This window comes from Triticum dicoccoides, chromosome 6B, assembly GCF_002162155.2.
Source record: "Triticum dicoccoides isolate Atlit2015 ecotype Zavitan chromosome 6B, WEW_v2.0, whole genome shotgun sequence".
NCBI lineage: Eukaryota > Viridiplantae > Streptophyta > Magnoliopsida > Poales > Poaceae > Triticum > Triticum dicoccoides.
The window spans coordinates 28,089,372-28,105,361 of record NC_041391.1 but is presented as its reverse complement, the minus strand read 5'-3'; the positions used below and the strand labels follow the sequence as shown (position 1 = coordinate 28,105,361).

At 42.7% G+C, this 15,990-nt stretch overlaps 1 protein-coding gene across 1 annotated transcript in view; it reads left to right on the top strand.

Annotated features, from left to right (window-relative positions):
- The first annotated feature begins 2,439 nt into the window (after nucleotides 1–2,439).
- LOC119326646 (disease resistance protein RGA5-like) overlaps nucleotides 2,440–15,990 on the top strand; it is a 14,825-nt gene continuing 1,274 nt past the window's right edge. Inside the window, exons 1-6 of the mRNA XM_037600264.1 lie at nucleotides 2,440–2,561; nucleotides 2,796–3,633; nucleotides 7,720–9,777; nucleotides 10,043–10,151; nucleotides 12,339–12,476; nucleotides 15,526–15,644. Coding sequence (XP_037456161.1) covers nucleotides 3,587–3,633; nucleotides 7,720–9,777; nucleotides 10,043–10,151; nucleotides 12,339–12,476; nucleotides 15,526–15,644 — 2,471 coding nt within the window. The 5' untranslated portion in view covers nucleotides 2,440–2,561; nucleotides 2,796–3,586. The remainder of the gene's footprint in view (nucleotides 2,562–2,795; nucleotides 3,634–7,719; nucleotides 9,778–10,042; nucleotides 10,152–12,338; nucleotides 12,477–15,525; nucleotides 15,645–15,990) is intronic.

Here is a 15,990-nt window from a genome sequence, read left to right as displayed (position 1 = left end):
GGGTGCAGGAAATTTCCATCAACTATGTTGATTCTGGAGAATTATTTAACCGTAAGACTACGAGTGTCGACATATATTTTGCTGACAAGATTGCAGATACCCTTCTCACTGATCATGATCCAAGGTCTATCGTTGAGTGCCAAAAGCGCTCCGACTTGCCTAAATGGAAGGATGCAATCCAAGTAGAAATTGCCTCGCTTAACAAAAGAAAGGTATTCACTGAAGCAATACCTACACCTCCCAGTGTTTTCGTTGTGGGATTCAAATGGGTTTTTCTCCGAAAACGGAATGAGAACAATGAGGTGGTGAGATATAAAGCAAGGCTCGTAGCACAAGGTTTCACGCAGAAACCCGGCATTGATTTCACTGAAACATATTCTCCAGTAATGAGTGCAACCACTTTCCGATATCTTATATCCTTGGCAGTGCAAAATCGTCTATCTACGCAGTTGATGGATGTCGTGACCGCATACCTTTATGGGTCACTAGATTCGGACATATATATGAAGGTTCCTGATGGAATCCCTGTCCCGAATAAAAATGCAAAACGCAACATGTATTGTGTAAAGCTGAATAAGTCATTATATGGCTTAAGGCAGTCGGGACGGATGTGGTACAACCGACTCAGTGAGTTCCTTCTTCAGAAAGGTTACTCCAATAGTGCTGATTGCCCATGTGTTTTCATCAACAAGTCCTCTACGGGATTTTGCATCATTTCTGTGTATGTTGATGATCTCAACATCATCGGCAGCACACCAGACATTGATGAAGCATGCAATCACCTAAAGATGGAATTTGAGATGAAGGATTTGGGTAAAACCAAATTTTTCTTAGGTATTCAACTTGAGCATCTTCCCACAGGAATCATGGTACACCAATCTGCCTATATCCAGAAAATATTGGAGAAATTCAATATGGACAAATCCTATCCATCTAAAACTCCCATGGTGGTTTGATCTCTAGACATAGAGAAAGATCCGTTCAGATCAAGGGATGATGGAGAAGAGGTGTTGGGGCCTGAAGTTCCATACCTTAGTGCTGTTGGAGCGCTTATGTATCTTGCGAATTGCACAAGACCTGATATTGCATTTGTAGTGAATCTACTTGCTAGACATAGCGCAGCTCCCACCAAACGTCATTGGTCTGGAGTGAAGAATATCTTTCGATATCTCCAAGGCACAAAGGATCTTGGCCTATTTTTCCAATTCCAGAAAAATCAGGACTTTGATGTGTTTGGGTATGCAGATGCCGGCTATTTGTCTGATCCCCATAATGCCAGATCTCAGACCGGCTTCGTGTTCCTACATGGTGGTACTGCTATGTCATGGAAGTCTTCGAAACAGACTCTGGTGGCAACATCTACCAATCATTCTGAAATAATTTCATTATTTGAAGCAACATGCGAATGTGTATGGCTTCGCAGAATGATAAACCACATACAACAGTCATGTGGATTGGATTCGATCATTCTGATTCAAAACATAAAGTATGAGTAGGCTTCTCAAGTGGCACGCTACCATGAATCTAGGTAGGCGGGAGGCCAGCCAGCCGATGTGAATGCGCGAAGAGTTTTAGAGCTGGATGACCGAAGGGATTTTTGGATGGGATAGATGGTTCGGAGTCCGACGTGGCGGGCCTCCAAACTACCATAGAGATCCCTCTGTTTGGGTCGGTTTCTGGAATTTCGGACTTCTAAACCAATCTGACCCATTTTGACGGTCCATTTTTGTATCCGGATGGTCGGTTGGAACATTTGCATGCATTAGAGCATCTACAATCATGGTTGCCTAATTTGTGGTCCTTTACGTCCACATAGAGTGAGTGCAAGCCCTGTTTCTCCTAGTCGTGGTCCTCAAATGTCCTCCCAAAATACATACAAAAGCATGCAAACTACGTAGATGATAAAACATATAAAACATAGCAATCTTCATATAGAACATATTAAACATATAATATCATCAAGACGGAGGGCCTCGTCATCATCGCTGGTTGGCGGTAATGGACCGACATGGATCTGCAGGTCAGGACCTACAGCCGGAGTGGCTTGAGGCGGCCACCGCCGCACTCTGCTGTGCGTGGCGATCGACATGCGCCTTGGATTTGGGCGGCAGTGGCCGCGGCCGGGCACAAGGACCCAGCGCCCACCCAAGAAGAGCAGGGCAGGCGGTGTCGGAAGGCGCGGACCGTGTGTCGGGCGGCCGCAGGCCGGAGTGGAGCTTGATTGATCAATGTTGTAAGCAGATGACCTCACCCGGCCCTACTACTCCGGGTCAGAGGTACTAGTAGAATGTTTCTTTCATACTACTAGTCCACTTGTTGCATGATTGCTCTCTAAATATTCTGATCTGCTTATTGCTGGTAGGAGTAGACAAGATGAGCACGCCGTGTCGTTGACTTGTAGTGTTTCCACAAACCAGATCAACACCTCGGCAAGGAAAATCCCTCACGCACCGCGCCGCCACTGTCTTCTCTGGCTCTGGGACGTCCAGGTCGTGCAGGTGCTCACCCCCGGGCTGGCCGCGTCGGCGCCCAAGCTCAGGCCGGCCGGATCACCACAGTATGTATGTCATTTTCCATTCCTTTTATTTTGCTAATTGCACCTAAACAATCTGAATGCTCTGAATTTGTCCCTTCTAGACTTGATTATTGTTTGGATCTGGGATGACTGCTATGATTTATGTCCTAGCTAGATCTCTTCTCCTCTCTCTCTCTCTCTCTCTCTCGCCTACTTTTGTCCTGAATTTGTAGGAAGTGGTAGCGAAATTTCACATCTAATTGGTCTGTGTTCTCGCTAGCGACAGAGATCAACATGGAGCTGAGTCCAATCAGCGCTTCGTTGGGCGCCATGGGCTCCCTTCCGCGCAAGCTCGACGAGCTCCTTGCGACCAAACACCGGGCTCTGCGGGGGGTTCTGATGGATGATATCGATCAACTCAGGGCTCATCTTTGCATCCTATACAACTTCATGCTGAAGCTCTCTGATGCGCCGCAGGACCCTCCTATGTCTGTGAGGTACTGGATGAAGGATGTGCGCGAGCTATCCTATGACATGGAGGACTTTGCCGACCAATTCGTCCATGCTCATGGCCGTGCCAAGATCCCTAGAGCTAATCACCGCAAAAATAAAACCCGTTCTCGGGTAAAGATTGACCGCCTTCCAAAGAGGCACAAGTGGCGACCTGGGATCACCCACAAAATTTCAGAATTCAGGTCTCGAGCATATGAGGCGATTCAGCGCTACTGGAGGTACAAGTTTGATGATTGCGCCCCCAATCCTAGGTACTCACCTATTGGCCATGGCCGTCCAACTATTTTGCCACATCCTGATGACCTTGTTGGCATAGAAGGACCATCAAATGAGCTCGAGCGGTGGTTGATCAATGGAGAGGAGCAGCTCAAGGTGGTGTCCATTGTCGGTGGTGCAGGAATCGGTAAGACCACTCTTGCCTTGAAGTTGTGGGGTACACTCCGTGGACAATTCGAGTGTGGGGCATTTGTTCGGACAGCACAAAAGCCCGATATGAGAGGTATTCTCAGGAACATACTCTTGCAAGTTTGACCGCACCAATCTCCCAACCATGGTGAGATGCGCCACCTAATTAACGACCTCAGAGAGTATCTACAAGACAAGAGGTAATAGTCCTTTGTAGCCATTTCTTTTACAGTAGTATATAATCATTGCCCAATTATATGCAAATTTTGTTTCGCGACATTGATCCATTTTTTGGGAATTACCGCGTTAGCATTTAAGCCAATTGAGAAAATCAACCTACAACATTCCAGTTATCTACCTCCACTTTGTTAATGTGGAAAAGTAGTGTCATGTGGAGCTAGCAGTGCATCTGAGGACACATGCCACAAGAGACATCAGATGTGGCATGGGCTTAGAGATAAGCTAAATTACTTTGTTTCCAAGTTATGCCCGGTTTGTTTGAGCTTCAGCTTATGCCCCTTAGAAAACTAGAGGATACCCCGCACGTTGCCGGGGGAATCGATTCCAATTAAGTCTGTGTGATTTGATTTTATGAAAAGTTAAACTACCAATATATATGAACTGAAACAAAAGCACATGTTATATATTGTATTTCATTATTGTATAGCTAAAATATTTATTGAATATAAGTCACATAATATAATTTTTTTTCCGTGCATGTTCAATGGACCTTTGATGATGTGGCATGTGTCGTGTGATGGGAGGTGTGCATGAGATTAACTAATAATGAAAAAAAAATCTCATGCATGTTGTGGTGGGCATTTGATGTGGTGGCATGTGTGCGTGTTAAGATAATAGAGATAGTGGGCAGGCTCCATAGTGGGGATCCACTATTTAGGTATATAGGATTACACACATATCGAGGAGCCATGTTGCTTCTCAGTACTGCTTTCCAGCAGTTGTTTCTGAAGAAACTCCACTCAAAACACCTCAGAAGATCTACTGATAAAACATAAGTTTGTTGGTTTGTTTTAAATTAAGATCATATTGGTTTTGCTAGGAATGGTCCTATCTAAAGGGATTAGGCACTTCCTATGTTTATGCCACTAAAATCTTCTCGAAATTATGTTTGTGAAGAGTGAACAGAAGAGTCACTAAGGGCATGTTCTGAAACTCTCCCGCTCCTAAAAACACTCCAAATTCAGCTTCTGTTTGTAGCTTCTTGCTCCACACAGCGAATCACGCCCGTTCGGCAGCGTCGCTGGCTTCATCGTTGCTAGCTTTTTTTTTAAGGTAACTAGGGATTTATTCAAGGATCATCATATCCGGAATACAAGCAATGTCTGGTAGTAGTACCCCTAGCCACACATGGCGGCCCACCGGCAGAGACGCAACTCCTTTTGCTACCGAGTGGGCCTCGAAATTATTCTCCCTACGTTCAAAACAGAAAATAACAGAAGGAAAAAGGTTCCTGGTAATATAGATTTCATGCAATATTGGCGCATAAACTGGCGAAGCTTCTCTGTTGATGTTTGTAATCACCTCTAAGCAATCCAAAGCGATCTCGAGACTCTGCAAATTTAAGTCACGTGGAAGGGCAAGAGCATTGCTGCATGCTTGCGCCTCCAAACTTGACGGGTCGATCAAACCATCAAAAACAACCTCTGATGCCCCTAGAAATTTGCCTGACCTGTCCCGGCACACTACAGCCGATGCCCCTTTCTCCCCAAGAGTAGAGATACCTCCGTCACAATTTATTTTTGCTGCTTCTCCTGCTGGTGGCAGCCAAGCTCGCACGTTCGGAGCTGAGTAGCGGCCCGGCTGCGCACTCGAAACTTGAATAGCTGCGATGTCGAGTTCCTCCAGAAATCTCCTGATGAAACTTATGGTTGACAACGGACTCTAGAACTCGTTCTCGTGTATGGCTTTCCGTCGAGCCCACCAGATTGGGCTGAAATAGTTGGCTGGCTTGTCTTAGCACCATAATGTTGAGGAGTCAGCATGAATCATTTTCTCTTGCGGTGGCAAACTCTCGTAAATAGGTGCAACTCCAGCTTCTGTTAAACGCGAAGCTCATCTGACCTTGCTTCTCAAAATTGCACGGGAGGGAGGCTGAGCTTGCCAAAGCTAGCTTCTTCCGCCGGAATCGTTTGGCTCAGCTCCACTCCAGAATTTTGTGAAGCGTGGAGCGGGAGGAGATCAGAACAGGCCCTAAGGCTCTCCCTACTGTTAAATAAGAAAAAAAAACTAGAAGAGTCAACATCTAGGAATTTCGCTGATGCCATTTGCTTATGGATTTCTTGGTTGATATTTTTCGGATCGCCTAACAGTGTGAGCTCAGACCCTGCCTATGGGGCACAACACGTTGGGCAGGTAGTTTCGTTGGCTTGTAAGGACTAGGTAGTTTCCTAGTTATTTCCTGGTAGTTTCCTTGGCGTTGAGGACTTGACTAGAAGTAGACTATAGCTGTACAAGCAATTACGTAGTAGTTGCTAGGAAGGTGCTTTGCATGGTCGTGGTAGTAGTCCCGTAAGTGACATGCAAATACGTAGGGATTTCAGTGTGTGTGCTGTGTGCACCTCCAACCCGGCCTATAAAAGGACCCCGGGTCCTTCACTTGTAATCAGGCCATCTATCTATCTATCTATCTATCTTTTATAATATACTTAAAATAATAGAAACGGCAGAGATTTACGGCTCAAAAGTTAAGAAATACGAACGTACTAGATTAACGCAGCTACCTATAAAAAAAGGAAACCTTGGCAGCGCAGCAGCATATGAATCGGATTAACGCAGCTCATTTTTTTTGCATGTAATATCGACAAAGAATCACAAACGCCTACATTGAAAAGATTGGCTGTACCAAACATATATAACATTAGCAATTAATATACAAAATATATTTTTCATGTATAAATTATAACATTATAGTCCTTGCATATGATTTTGCGAAGTACTATCATTTGAAATTTTATCAACGAATATTCATGCGGAAAGGAGTTCTAACACTTTTGCACCTAAGACCAACTTAAAAGGCTAAAACAAGACACGTGCGCGCACACACACAGATATGTGGTGTGCATTAAATCTATCAAGGCAGATGCGCTGCAGATAGTTATCTAATTTAAAGAACATACCTCTATTTACATGTGCTTTTAAAAAAGTAAACTATAACATTAGCGATTTGGTTTCGTATAAACACGATCTACCAATAACCAATTATGAATAATTCTACTTATTACATGGATGCATAGTACATCTATCTTTACATATAATTTTTAATGCAATATAAAAAGAAAAGAAGCACATTTCCCCTGTTAATGCATACATGGTCAATATATATCTAAGTCAATATATATCTAATTTAAGAATATACATTACATCAAACATTCTAATAGGTGGATAAAAGACAACTATATTCATATTCATATATAAATAGTTAGCAAAGTTGTGCATTCGAAAGCATGTCAAAATTGTTAAAATTCGAGACAACTATGTCCATTGAACATGTATATAATCTAGCCACGCAAATGCGCGGGTCACTCTACTAGTTTCCCTTAGTTTTGAGAACCAAGGTATCAATCCAGTAGGATGTACAAGCAAGTCTTAAATCTTTGCACATGCACAAACAATCAAATGCACATGCACAAACAATCAAACACTTGCACCCAACGCGATAAAGGGGTTGTCAATCGCTTCACGGTCACTTGTTGCACTGATAATATAAAGTAGTACTAGCACAGCTCTCCTCACTTGTATGTGTGTGCGTGTGTCCACAACATAGCAAGTCTACTTCCCTAATGTGCGGAGAGTTAGCTAGTCTGTAGTTGGCTAACAAACAGTGCCAGTGGAAAAAAATCATTGTAGTTGGATTAGGAAGATTTCTCTTCTCCATGCAGGAAGTTAAAGGGGAAAGCTAGGGATTTATGGAAGAACCTTCACTCCCGATTAATTCCTCTTTGTCTCAGTATATAAAATTTACATTTACATTTTAACCCCTCTCACCTTTCTTTTTGTAACTAGCTCCTCACAACTTTTTATACTTGCAAAGAGTGCCATCAAGAGTATCTATTCGTAAAAATAATTGACATTCCATGAAACAGGTGTCCTGACATCATTGAAAACAGAAGCCAAACCATGGTCTTCGCTGCTCTTTATGCTAGAATTCTCTGAATCGTATTAAGAAACTGATGCTCTTGAAAAAATTAAATGTTAAATTGTTTCTATTTTATATTGACTTCTTGGTGTTTGGCTAACAAGCATGCTACACACACAATATCTGTCAGGTACTTTCTTATAATTGATGATTTATGGGCTACCTCGGTATGGGATGTGGTTAGTCGCGCATTTCCAAAGGGTGGTTGCAGCAGAATAATAACTACGACAGAGATTATGGAAGTAGCTCTCGCATGCTGTTGTTTTTGCCCTGAGCACATTTTTAAAATGGAACCTCTTAGTGATAATGACTCAGAGAAATTACTGCTCCAAAGAATCCTTGTCTCAGGAAATCAAAGTCCGCAACAGTTTGAAGATGTTATACCTCAGATTATTAGAAGTTATGGTGGCTTGCCATTAGCAATCATCATTGTAGCCAGAATTTTAGCAAGCCAACCTGAGAAACTAGACCAATGGGGCAGTGCACAGAATTCTTTTCATTCCATTTTTGGGACAAATCCTAACAAGGAAGGGTTTATGGGACAAATATTGGACATTTATTTCAATAGTCTTCCACATTATTTGAAGACATGTCTGCTCTATCTTAGTACATATCCAGAGGGCTACCTATTCTCAAAAAATGATTTGATGAAGCAATGGGTAGCTGAGGGTTTAATATGTGCAAACAAAGGTGAAGACATGGAGGAAGTTGCCGGGAGCTATTTTGGTGAGCTTGTCAGTATGGGCCTGATCCAAGTTATGGATATCACCAATGATTTTGAGTTCTTGTCTTATTCAGTACACCAGCTGGTACTTGATCTCATTACATACAAGTCCATTGAAGATAACTTCATCACTATGGTGGATTATTCGCAAACAACAACACCACTTACTGATAAAATTCGTCGATTGTCGCTACACTTTGGTAGTGCAGCATATGCAACTACACCAGCAAGTACCAGATTATCACAAGCACGATCACTCTTCTTTTCTGGACTGTTTACTAGCATGCCTTTATTCATATTTTTTAAGCTTCTTCGAGTCCTAATCCTTCATATTTGGGATGATACTGGAGCCAAGATGTTGAACGTTACAGGAATTTGTGAACTTTTTTGGCTGAGATATTTGCAGGTCACATGTAATGTCACTGTAAAGCTACCAGATAAGATTGAAGCAATGAAACACCTGGAGACACTGGAAATAAATGCAAGAATACTTGATGTTCCACCGGATATTGTTAGACTTTCGAGCTTGTTGCATCTCTGCCTCCGAGGTGCAAATCTACCTAATGGTATTGGGTGCATCAGATCTCTACGTACGCTCATGTATTTTGACATTGGCAATAGCTCCGAAGACAACCTATGGGGCCTTGGTGAGCTGACAAACCTGCAGGATCTTCATCTCACTTATTCTTCATCACCCTCTAGTGAACATTTGAAGAGAAATCTGGTAGCTTTGGCCTCTTCACTTCGGAAACTTTGCAACCTCAAATCGTTCACTCTTGCTCCTGGTATTGCTGGAACTGTTGTTCTTTTTGATGGCTCAAGCAGCATGCCTACTCCCATGTTTCTAGAGAAACTTGAGTTGTTGCCGCCCATTTGCATCTTTTCTAGACTTCCCAGGTGGATCGGACAACTCCACAAAACCTGCATTATGAAAGTTGCTGTCAGAGAATTGCCGACAATTGATATTGCCATCCTTGCCGGATTACCTTCCCTCACAGTTCTCTCACTATCTGTTCATGCAGCTCCTGAGGGAAGGGTCGTCTTCAACGATAGGGAATTCCCAGTTCTCAAGTATTTTAAGTTTAGATGTGGTGTACTTTGCATGCATTTTATGCCAGGAGCCATGCCCAATCTGCAAAGACTCAAGTTAGGTTTCAACACACATATTGGGGAGAAGTATGACAATATGCTTGCTGGAATTGAGCACCTCTTAAACCTCCACGACATTGCTGGGAAAATAGGAGCTACCACCGAGTCTGAATGGAGTGCTGCAGAGTCAGCAATCAACAATGCCATAAACAAGCATCCAAGGTTTCCTAGACGTAACTTACAATGGGTGGATCCAGTCGAGGAAAAATGTTGTCCTTCGGAAAAACATCATTTGAGACAAGAAAAAGGCACAGTAGGTGAAAAACATGGGGTTCTAGAGAAAGCGATTGATATGAACAAACATGCGGACACTGGGTATGAATCTTCCTTATTAAAGTGGCAATTCCCTGCAACATTTCCTTTATTCATTCGTTTCTTTTCTTCCACTATTAGCATCATTTGTCAGAAAAAAGACTATTAACCGTAAGACAAAAGTGCTACAATAAATCTTTCTAGGCCATTTCCCAGCACCGTACAACATCTCATAATGTGGTTTCTGTGAAATCAAAGCTTGCTATAGTATATTGTTATTTTATCTTGTCTATAATGTTTTGACAATTTTTATTTTTCTGTACTCCAGGTTGTCTCAACCTCCCAATCTGCCATCAAATGTCGCTTCAGGTCGCCTGAAATCAGGTAGTTTAGTTGACGAATTACAAGAGTTTTCAGCACCATCATTGCCCTGTAAGGTGAGTTCTCTCAGACAAGTCGTACGTAAAACCTATGATTTTTCTAAGTACCTTTTCTTCGAAACGGAGGCAAAAGATTTGCCTCATTCATTAAATAAGAAAGAAGAGTTATATAGTGTTACAAATGACCCACACATGCGGCATGGCAACTACTCGCGCAGAAGAATACACCCTAGTTTTTTAGCACCCGTGAGCACCCAAAGCTTGGCGGCGTCGATGATAGCACGGAGGAGGACCGGCGGCGGCGCGCTCTTGCACCGGAAGACCCGAGCGTTACACTCATTCCAAATTGTCCAAGAGACAAGCATTGTCAGCGAGGCCAAGGCTCGTCGATTTGGGTTTCGCAGTCGATTTGGGTTTCGCAAGCAGGTTCGCTTGTCCCACCATTGCAAAACTGATCCATCCAAGTGCTAAGAGGAGGTGTCCATGTGCGCAAGACCGAATTCAAGGATGACCGAGTTCCATAGCCGAATGGTGTAGCGGCATTTGTAGAGGAGGTGCGCATCCGTCTCGCCAACCCGCTTGCACAACGGGCAAAGCCCACAGTTTTGCCAACGGAGGCGCTCCAGTCTATCAGCAGTCTGAATCCTGTCTTAGATAGCCAACCAAGCGAAGAACTTGACCTTGGGAGGGGCCCAAGCCTTCCAGATCATAAAATTCATGGGCGAAAGCATCAGGCCAAGGAACTGTGCCTTGTATGCGGTGGTCGCCGAGTAGGTCCCATCATTGGCGTGTTTTCAAATAATGTCATCGTCAGTTTGTGGATCCAGGTGTAGGTCATGCACAAGCATCCATAACGTGAAGAATTGGCAGATGTGGGCACCGGTGATGACGGTGTTGTGGCAGATCTTAAGAATCCAATTGTTTCCATTGAGGGCTTCGAGCACTTTCCAATTCTTATGTGTGGAGGCCTCATAAATCAAAGGTGCAATGACATTCGGTTTCCGCCCAAGAAGCCGCGGGTAGTCCTAGAAAGGTGTTTTGGCACCGTTTCCCAAAACGATGGTCGTTGAGGCATAGAAGAAGTCAATGTCCTCCTCCGTGCAAGGGTGCCCAAGCCCACCCAAAGCTTGTTTGGCTCCTTCCATTCATACCATGACCACCTGAGACGTAAGGCCCAAGCAAACTTGTCAGTGTCTAGAACCCCAAGGCCTCCGTACTCCTTGGGGGTGACAAACCACCTTCCAATTCACTTTACATTTGGCACCGGCCGTCTTATCCGACGCAGACCAAAGAGCCCTTTCTAGTTTGTTGATGTTGTGGAGAGAGCGCGGTGGCACGATGAGAGGCATGATGGCATACACTGCTTGGGAGGCAATGAACGATTTTACAAGTGTCGTGCGCCCAATGGTGGTGATGTTTTGGTCGTCCTAGGTGGCATGTTTGCCGGCCGCCTTGTCCTCAAGGTATTGGAAATCCATAGTCTTGAGCTGCCAGACTGAGAGTGGGAGTCCCAGGTGTTTCATCGGGAAGGTGGCTCTGGACACCAGAACGGCATTGAGGACATGATCCAAGTCAACGTTGGCACACCGGATGGGCACAACCGAGCTCTTGTGGAAGTTGGTGCACAGACCCTTGACGTCATCGAAGCCCTTCAGGATGGTGGAGAGTCCGCATATAATGGGGTTCTCATCATAGCACCTTGTCCCTGGATCTTATGTAGGAGGCCCTTCCTAGTTGCCAACTCAAGTATTTGGTGGAGCGGATCAATTGCGAGGACGAATAGTAGCGGTGAGATCGGGTCCCCTTGCTGAAATCCGTGACCATGCTTGATGGGAGGCCTGGGCAGCCCATTGAGCAAGAAACGCGAGGATGAGGAGCAAAGTAGCGCAGCAATCCAATCACGGGATTTGCCAGGGAATCCCCTACGTTGCATGAGGTCGAGGATGAATTCCCATTTGACAGAGTCGAAGGCTTTTCTTATGTCAAGCTTGAAAAGAAGGGCAGGGATCTTGCGCTTGTGAAGTCGTCGAGCAAAATTCCGCACATACATGAAGTTGTCATGGAGTTATAGCTAGTTATCTTCTTGTTGTACTTGCAAACTGGATACACACACCTCACAACTGAAACTGGGAGTCAATGCAACATTGCTTTCCATAGGAACAAGAAGAGTAAAATGCACTATTTGCAGTATTTTTGTTAGACCTTCTGTTGTTTTCTACAATAAGTGCATCTTCTCAAAAGCAGGTAAGTTGCCCCCTTTGCAAAGAAACCTTACAACGGGAAATATTGGATCTTCATAAAAGTGAACAGTGCACACAGAGGTTGCTTGTATGTCAATATTGTGAGTACCAATTGCCTGCAATTGAACTTCATGAACATCAGGTATAATTTATCATTTACCTTTGAAGCTACTCCCTCTGTAACTTAATATAAAACGTTTTTTGACACAACAAACACTTCCGCTTCGGTACAACCTAAATACGTGAAGGGCTGAGAATGATCTGTACATTTTCATAATAAAGGGCATGATGGTCCTATTTCAAACAAACTTCCGCGCTGTAAGTAGAAATACATAGGCCTAACCGGCCACAGGCGAAGCGTGCGGGCCAGCCCATTTAATCCTTCTCTTACTGGTGACCTCCAAAAAATTATGCATGCGCTGTGATTCGAAATCAAAACCTCCAATTCTAATACATAGCAAAGTAACCAAGGAGGAAAACTACCACTTGTGTCTAGATTCCATTTTTCTGCGTCCTGTACAAAATCAGCTCGCATGCTTGGGCTTGCCCAACAGGCCCAGACGGCGTGTTGGGCCATGGCTGTCGCACTTTTCCTTATCTATTTATTACTTTTTCTTTCTTTTTTTGTTATTTTATTTGTTTTCTTTCTTGAGTTTAGTTATTTTTCTTGTTCACAATTTTCAACAACTGTTGGGATTTTTTTAGCATTTTTTATAAAATTGTTAATTCTTTTAACATTTTCATAAATATTTTGAAATTCCAAAATTATTGAAAAATTTAATATAAATGGTTAGAACATAAAGATATGTTGATGTTGGTTCGTAATTATGGAAATCTCATAGTTGAGATAGCAAAAGCATTGAATTTAAGAAAACTACGTGCGCACGGATGCAGCCGTCTAGGCTAGTCCAGCACCCTACTCTTAACTGGTGTTTTTTGCACTATGAATAAATGACCCATGCCTGATTCGAACGGCTTTTAGCAGTAGCCTGACATGGACATAATAGGCATCTATCCATGCCTGATTCGAACGGCTTATGACACTGTCAACATGCTCTTATTCACCGAAATAATTAAAAAATATAAAAAACTTGTCCTACGAAAGTACCAGTTGGCATGGTGGCATGAAATGGTGATACAAGGTGATGAAAAAAAATAGTGCATTTGACGGATGTCGAAAAACGAGGTGTTCACAAATAGACCCGAACACTGTGTGTTTAACATGTTTTTTGTACATGTGAGAATGACCCCAACTTTTGCCACCAAAGGTGCATGCCCATGGTAGGCATACATGTCTGGTTTGAATGAATTCGAGCACCGTTTGCATGTTGCAACACGTCTGGTCATTTATCGACCTTTTTTTCACCGAGAAAACTTCAAAAAATACAAAACTTGTTGAAAACGAAAACAACCTGACATGATGTCATGAATTGGTGATACAAGGTGATGGAAAAAATTGAGGCCATTTGATGGATGTAAAATACCAGGTGTTCAGAAACGGAGCCTTCTGGCCACCCGAACACCCTTTGTCTAACATGGTTTTTGTTTGTACATGAGAGGAATAACTCTAAATTTTGCTTCCAAGGATGTGTGCCCATAGTAGGCATTCATGCTTGGTTTGAATGAATTCGGACATCGTTTCAAAAACGAAAACAACTTGCCATGGTGGCATGAATTGGTGATACAAAGTGATGGAAAAAAGGGGCCATTTGACGGAAGTAAAAACCCAGGTGTTCACAAACTGACCCTTCTAGCCTACCCGAACACCCCTCGGTCTAACATGGTTTTTTTGTTGGACATGTGAGGAGTGACCCTAAATTTTGCCACCAAGGGTGTGTGTGCCCGTGGTAGGCATTCATGCCTAGTTTCAATGATCGGGCACCATTTGCACGTTGCAACTAATCCGACCATTCATTGACCTTTTTCACCGGGAAAACTCCAAAAAATACTAAACTTGTCAAAACGGAAACAACTTGGCATGATGGCATGAATTGGTGATATAAGGTGATGGAAAAAAATTGGCACCATCTGACGGATGTGAAAAACCAGGTATTCACAAACGGACCCTTCTGCTGTACCCAAGGTTTTGGTTACCGAATGAGGCAATTTTACCGAGGGGGACTGGTAAATGTGGTTACCACGGTTACCGAGAAATACCGAGAATATTTCGAGCGAATTTTGTAGTTGAAATTTGAATTCAAATAAGTGAATGAACGAATATTCGAGACAGAGACCTCTCAAAATAGGAACTAGGTTGCTACCAACACGCCAGAACCAACTCTCATGACATTAATTAGATCATATGTACTTTACAATAAATCGAGTGTTTAAATTCAATTTTTTTTTAAAAAATGGTATTTTTTGCTCGGTATGGTGATTTACCGAGGGGCACGGAAATACGTGGTAACCATGGGAAATCTTGGAATTTCGACTGGTAACCAAAACAGTGGCTGTACCCGAACACCCTCTGTATAACATGCTTTTTCTGAACATGTGAGAAATGACCTCAACTTTTGTTAGCAAGGGTGCGTGCCCATGGTAGGCATCCATGCATGGTTAAAAGAAATCAGGAAATAATGTAAGTACGAAAAAAAATCAAAAAACTTCACTGAAAAACGAAGAAAAGGTCATAGATTCGGAAAAAAGTTTGTCAATACTGAAAATGAGTTCATAAAAGTTGAATAAGTTTATCAATTTTAAAAAAGAAGTTCAAAAATTTGAGAAAGAAGCACAAAATTGAAAATTTTCATCGAGTTTGAAAAAAAGTTCATCGATTTTAAAAAGCTCATGAATTTTAAAAAATCATGAGTTTTTTAAAAAGTTCCTGCAATTGGGCATGGGTTGTGAACCTTCAGGTTGTGTGTTCGAATCCCAATCCCACATACGCATCCATTTTTTGAATTTTAGCAAAAAAATGTGTAGCAAAAGAAAATTGTAAATTTGGGCATGGGCCGCTCCATGACGGAGGGGAGGCGGACAGGATGTGCAAACACGTATGTGTAAGTCCCCAAAGAAAGACCCATATGGAGGTGGGTATATGTTTATCTGAAAAGACCATACTACCCTTATACATTTTGTGAAGGGGGGTTGTGCCAAAAAAGTCTTATATTAAGTTGCAGAGGGAGCACATATTTATTTAAATTTGTTTGATGCATATCTATATGTTCTAATCATAGTAGTTTGAAACACAGGCTGTATGTGTACTTGCAACAGTGTTTTGTGAAACATGCAAGAAGAATATTAGATATCGTGAGTGGTTAGGCCACGAAATGCAGTGTTACGACTCAAATGATTCTGCAGAATTATCAAGGTAAACACAGTTCCACATGTCCAAGGAACGGTGAGTTTTGTTATTTTGGTTATCGTACAATGTATGGAGCTCCCGTTAAAAGATTAGTGTCGCACAGTCCATATAATCCTTTGAGTCTTGGACCGTTTGTTTTCAACGAATTCTTCCACATTCAAGCGGCAATTCCTCTTAACATTGCCTTTGTTCATTCTTTTTTCATCCCATTATTACCATTATCTTCAAGACAGATTCTAATATATCTTCAAGACAAGAACACTAGTGCTATAACAATTCTTTTTGGACATTTCCCAGCGCTGTAAAACGTACTACAATGTGTGTGTGTGTGTGTGTGTGTGTGTGTGTGTGT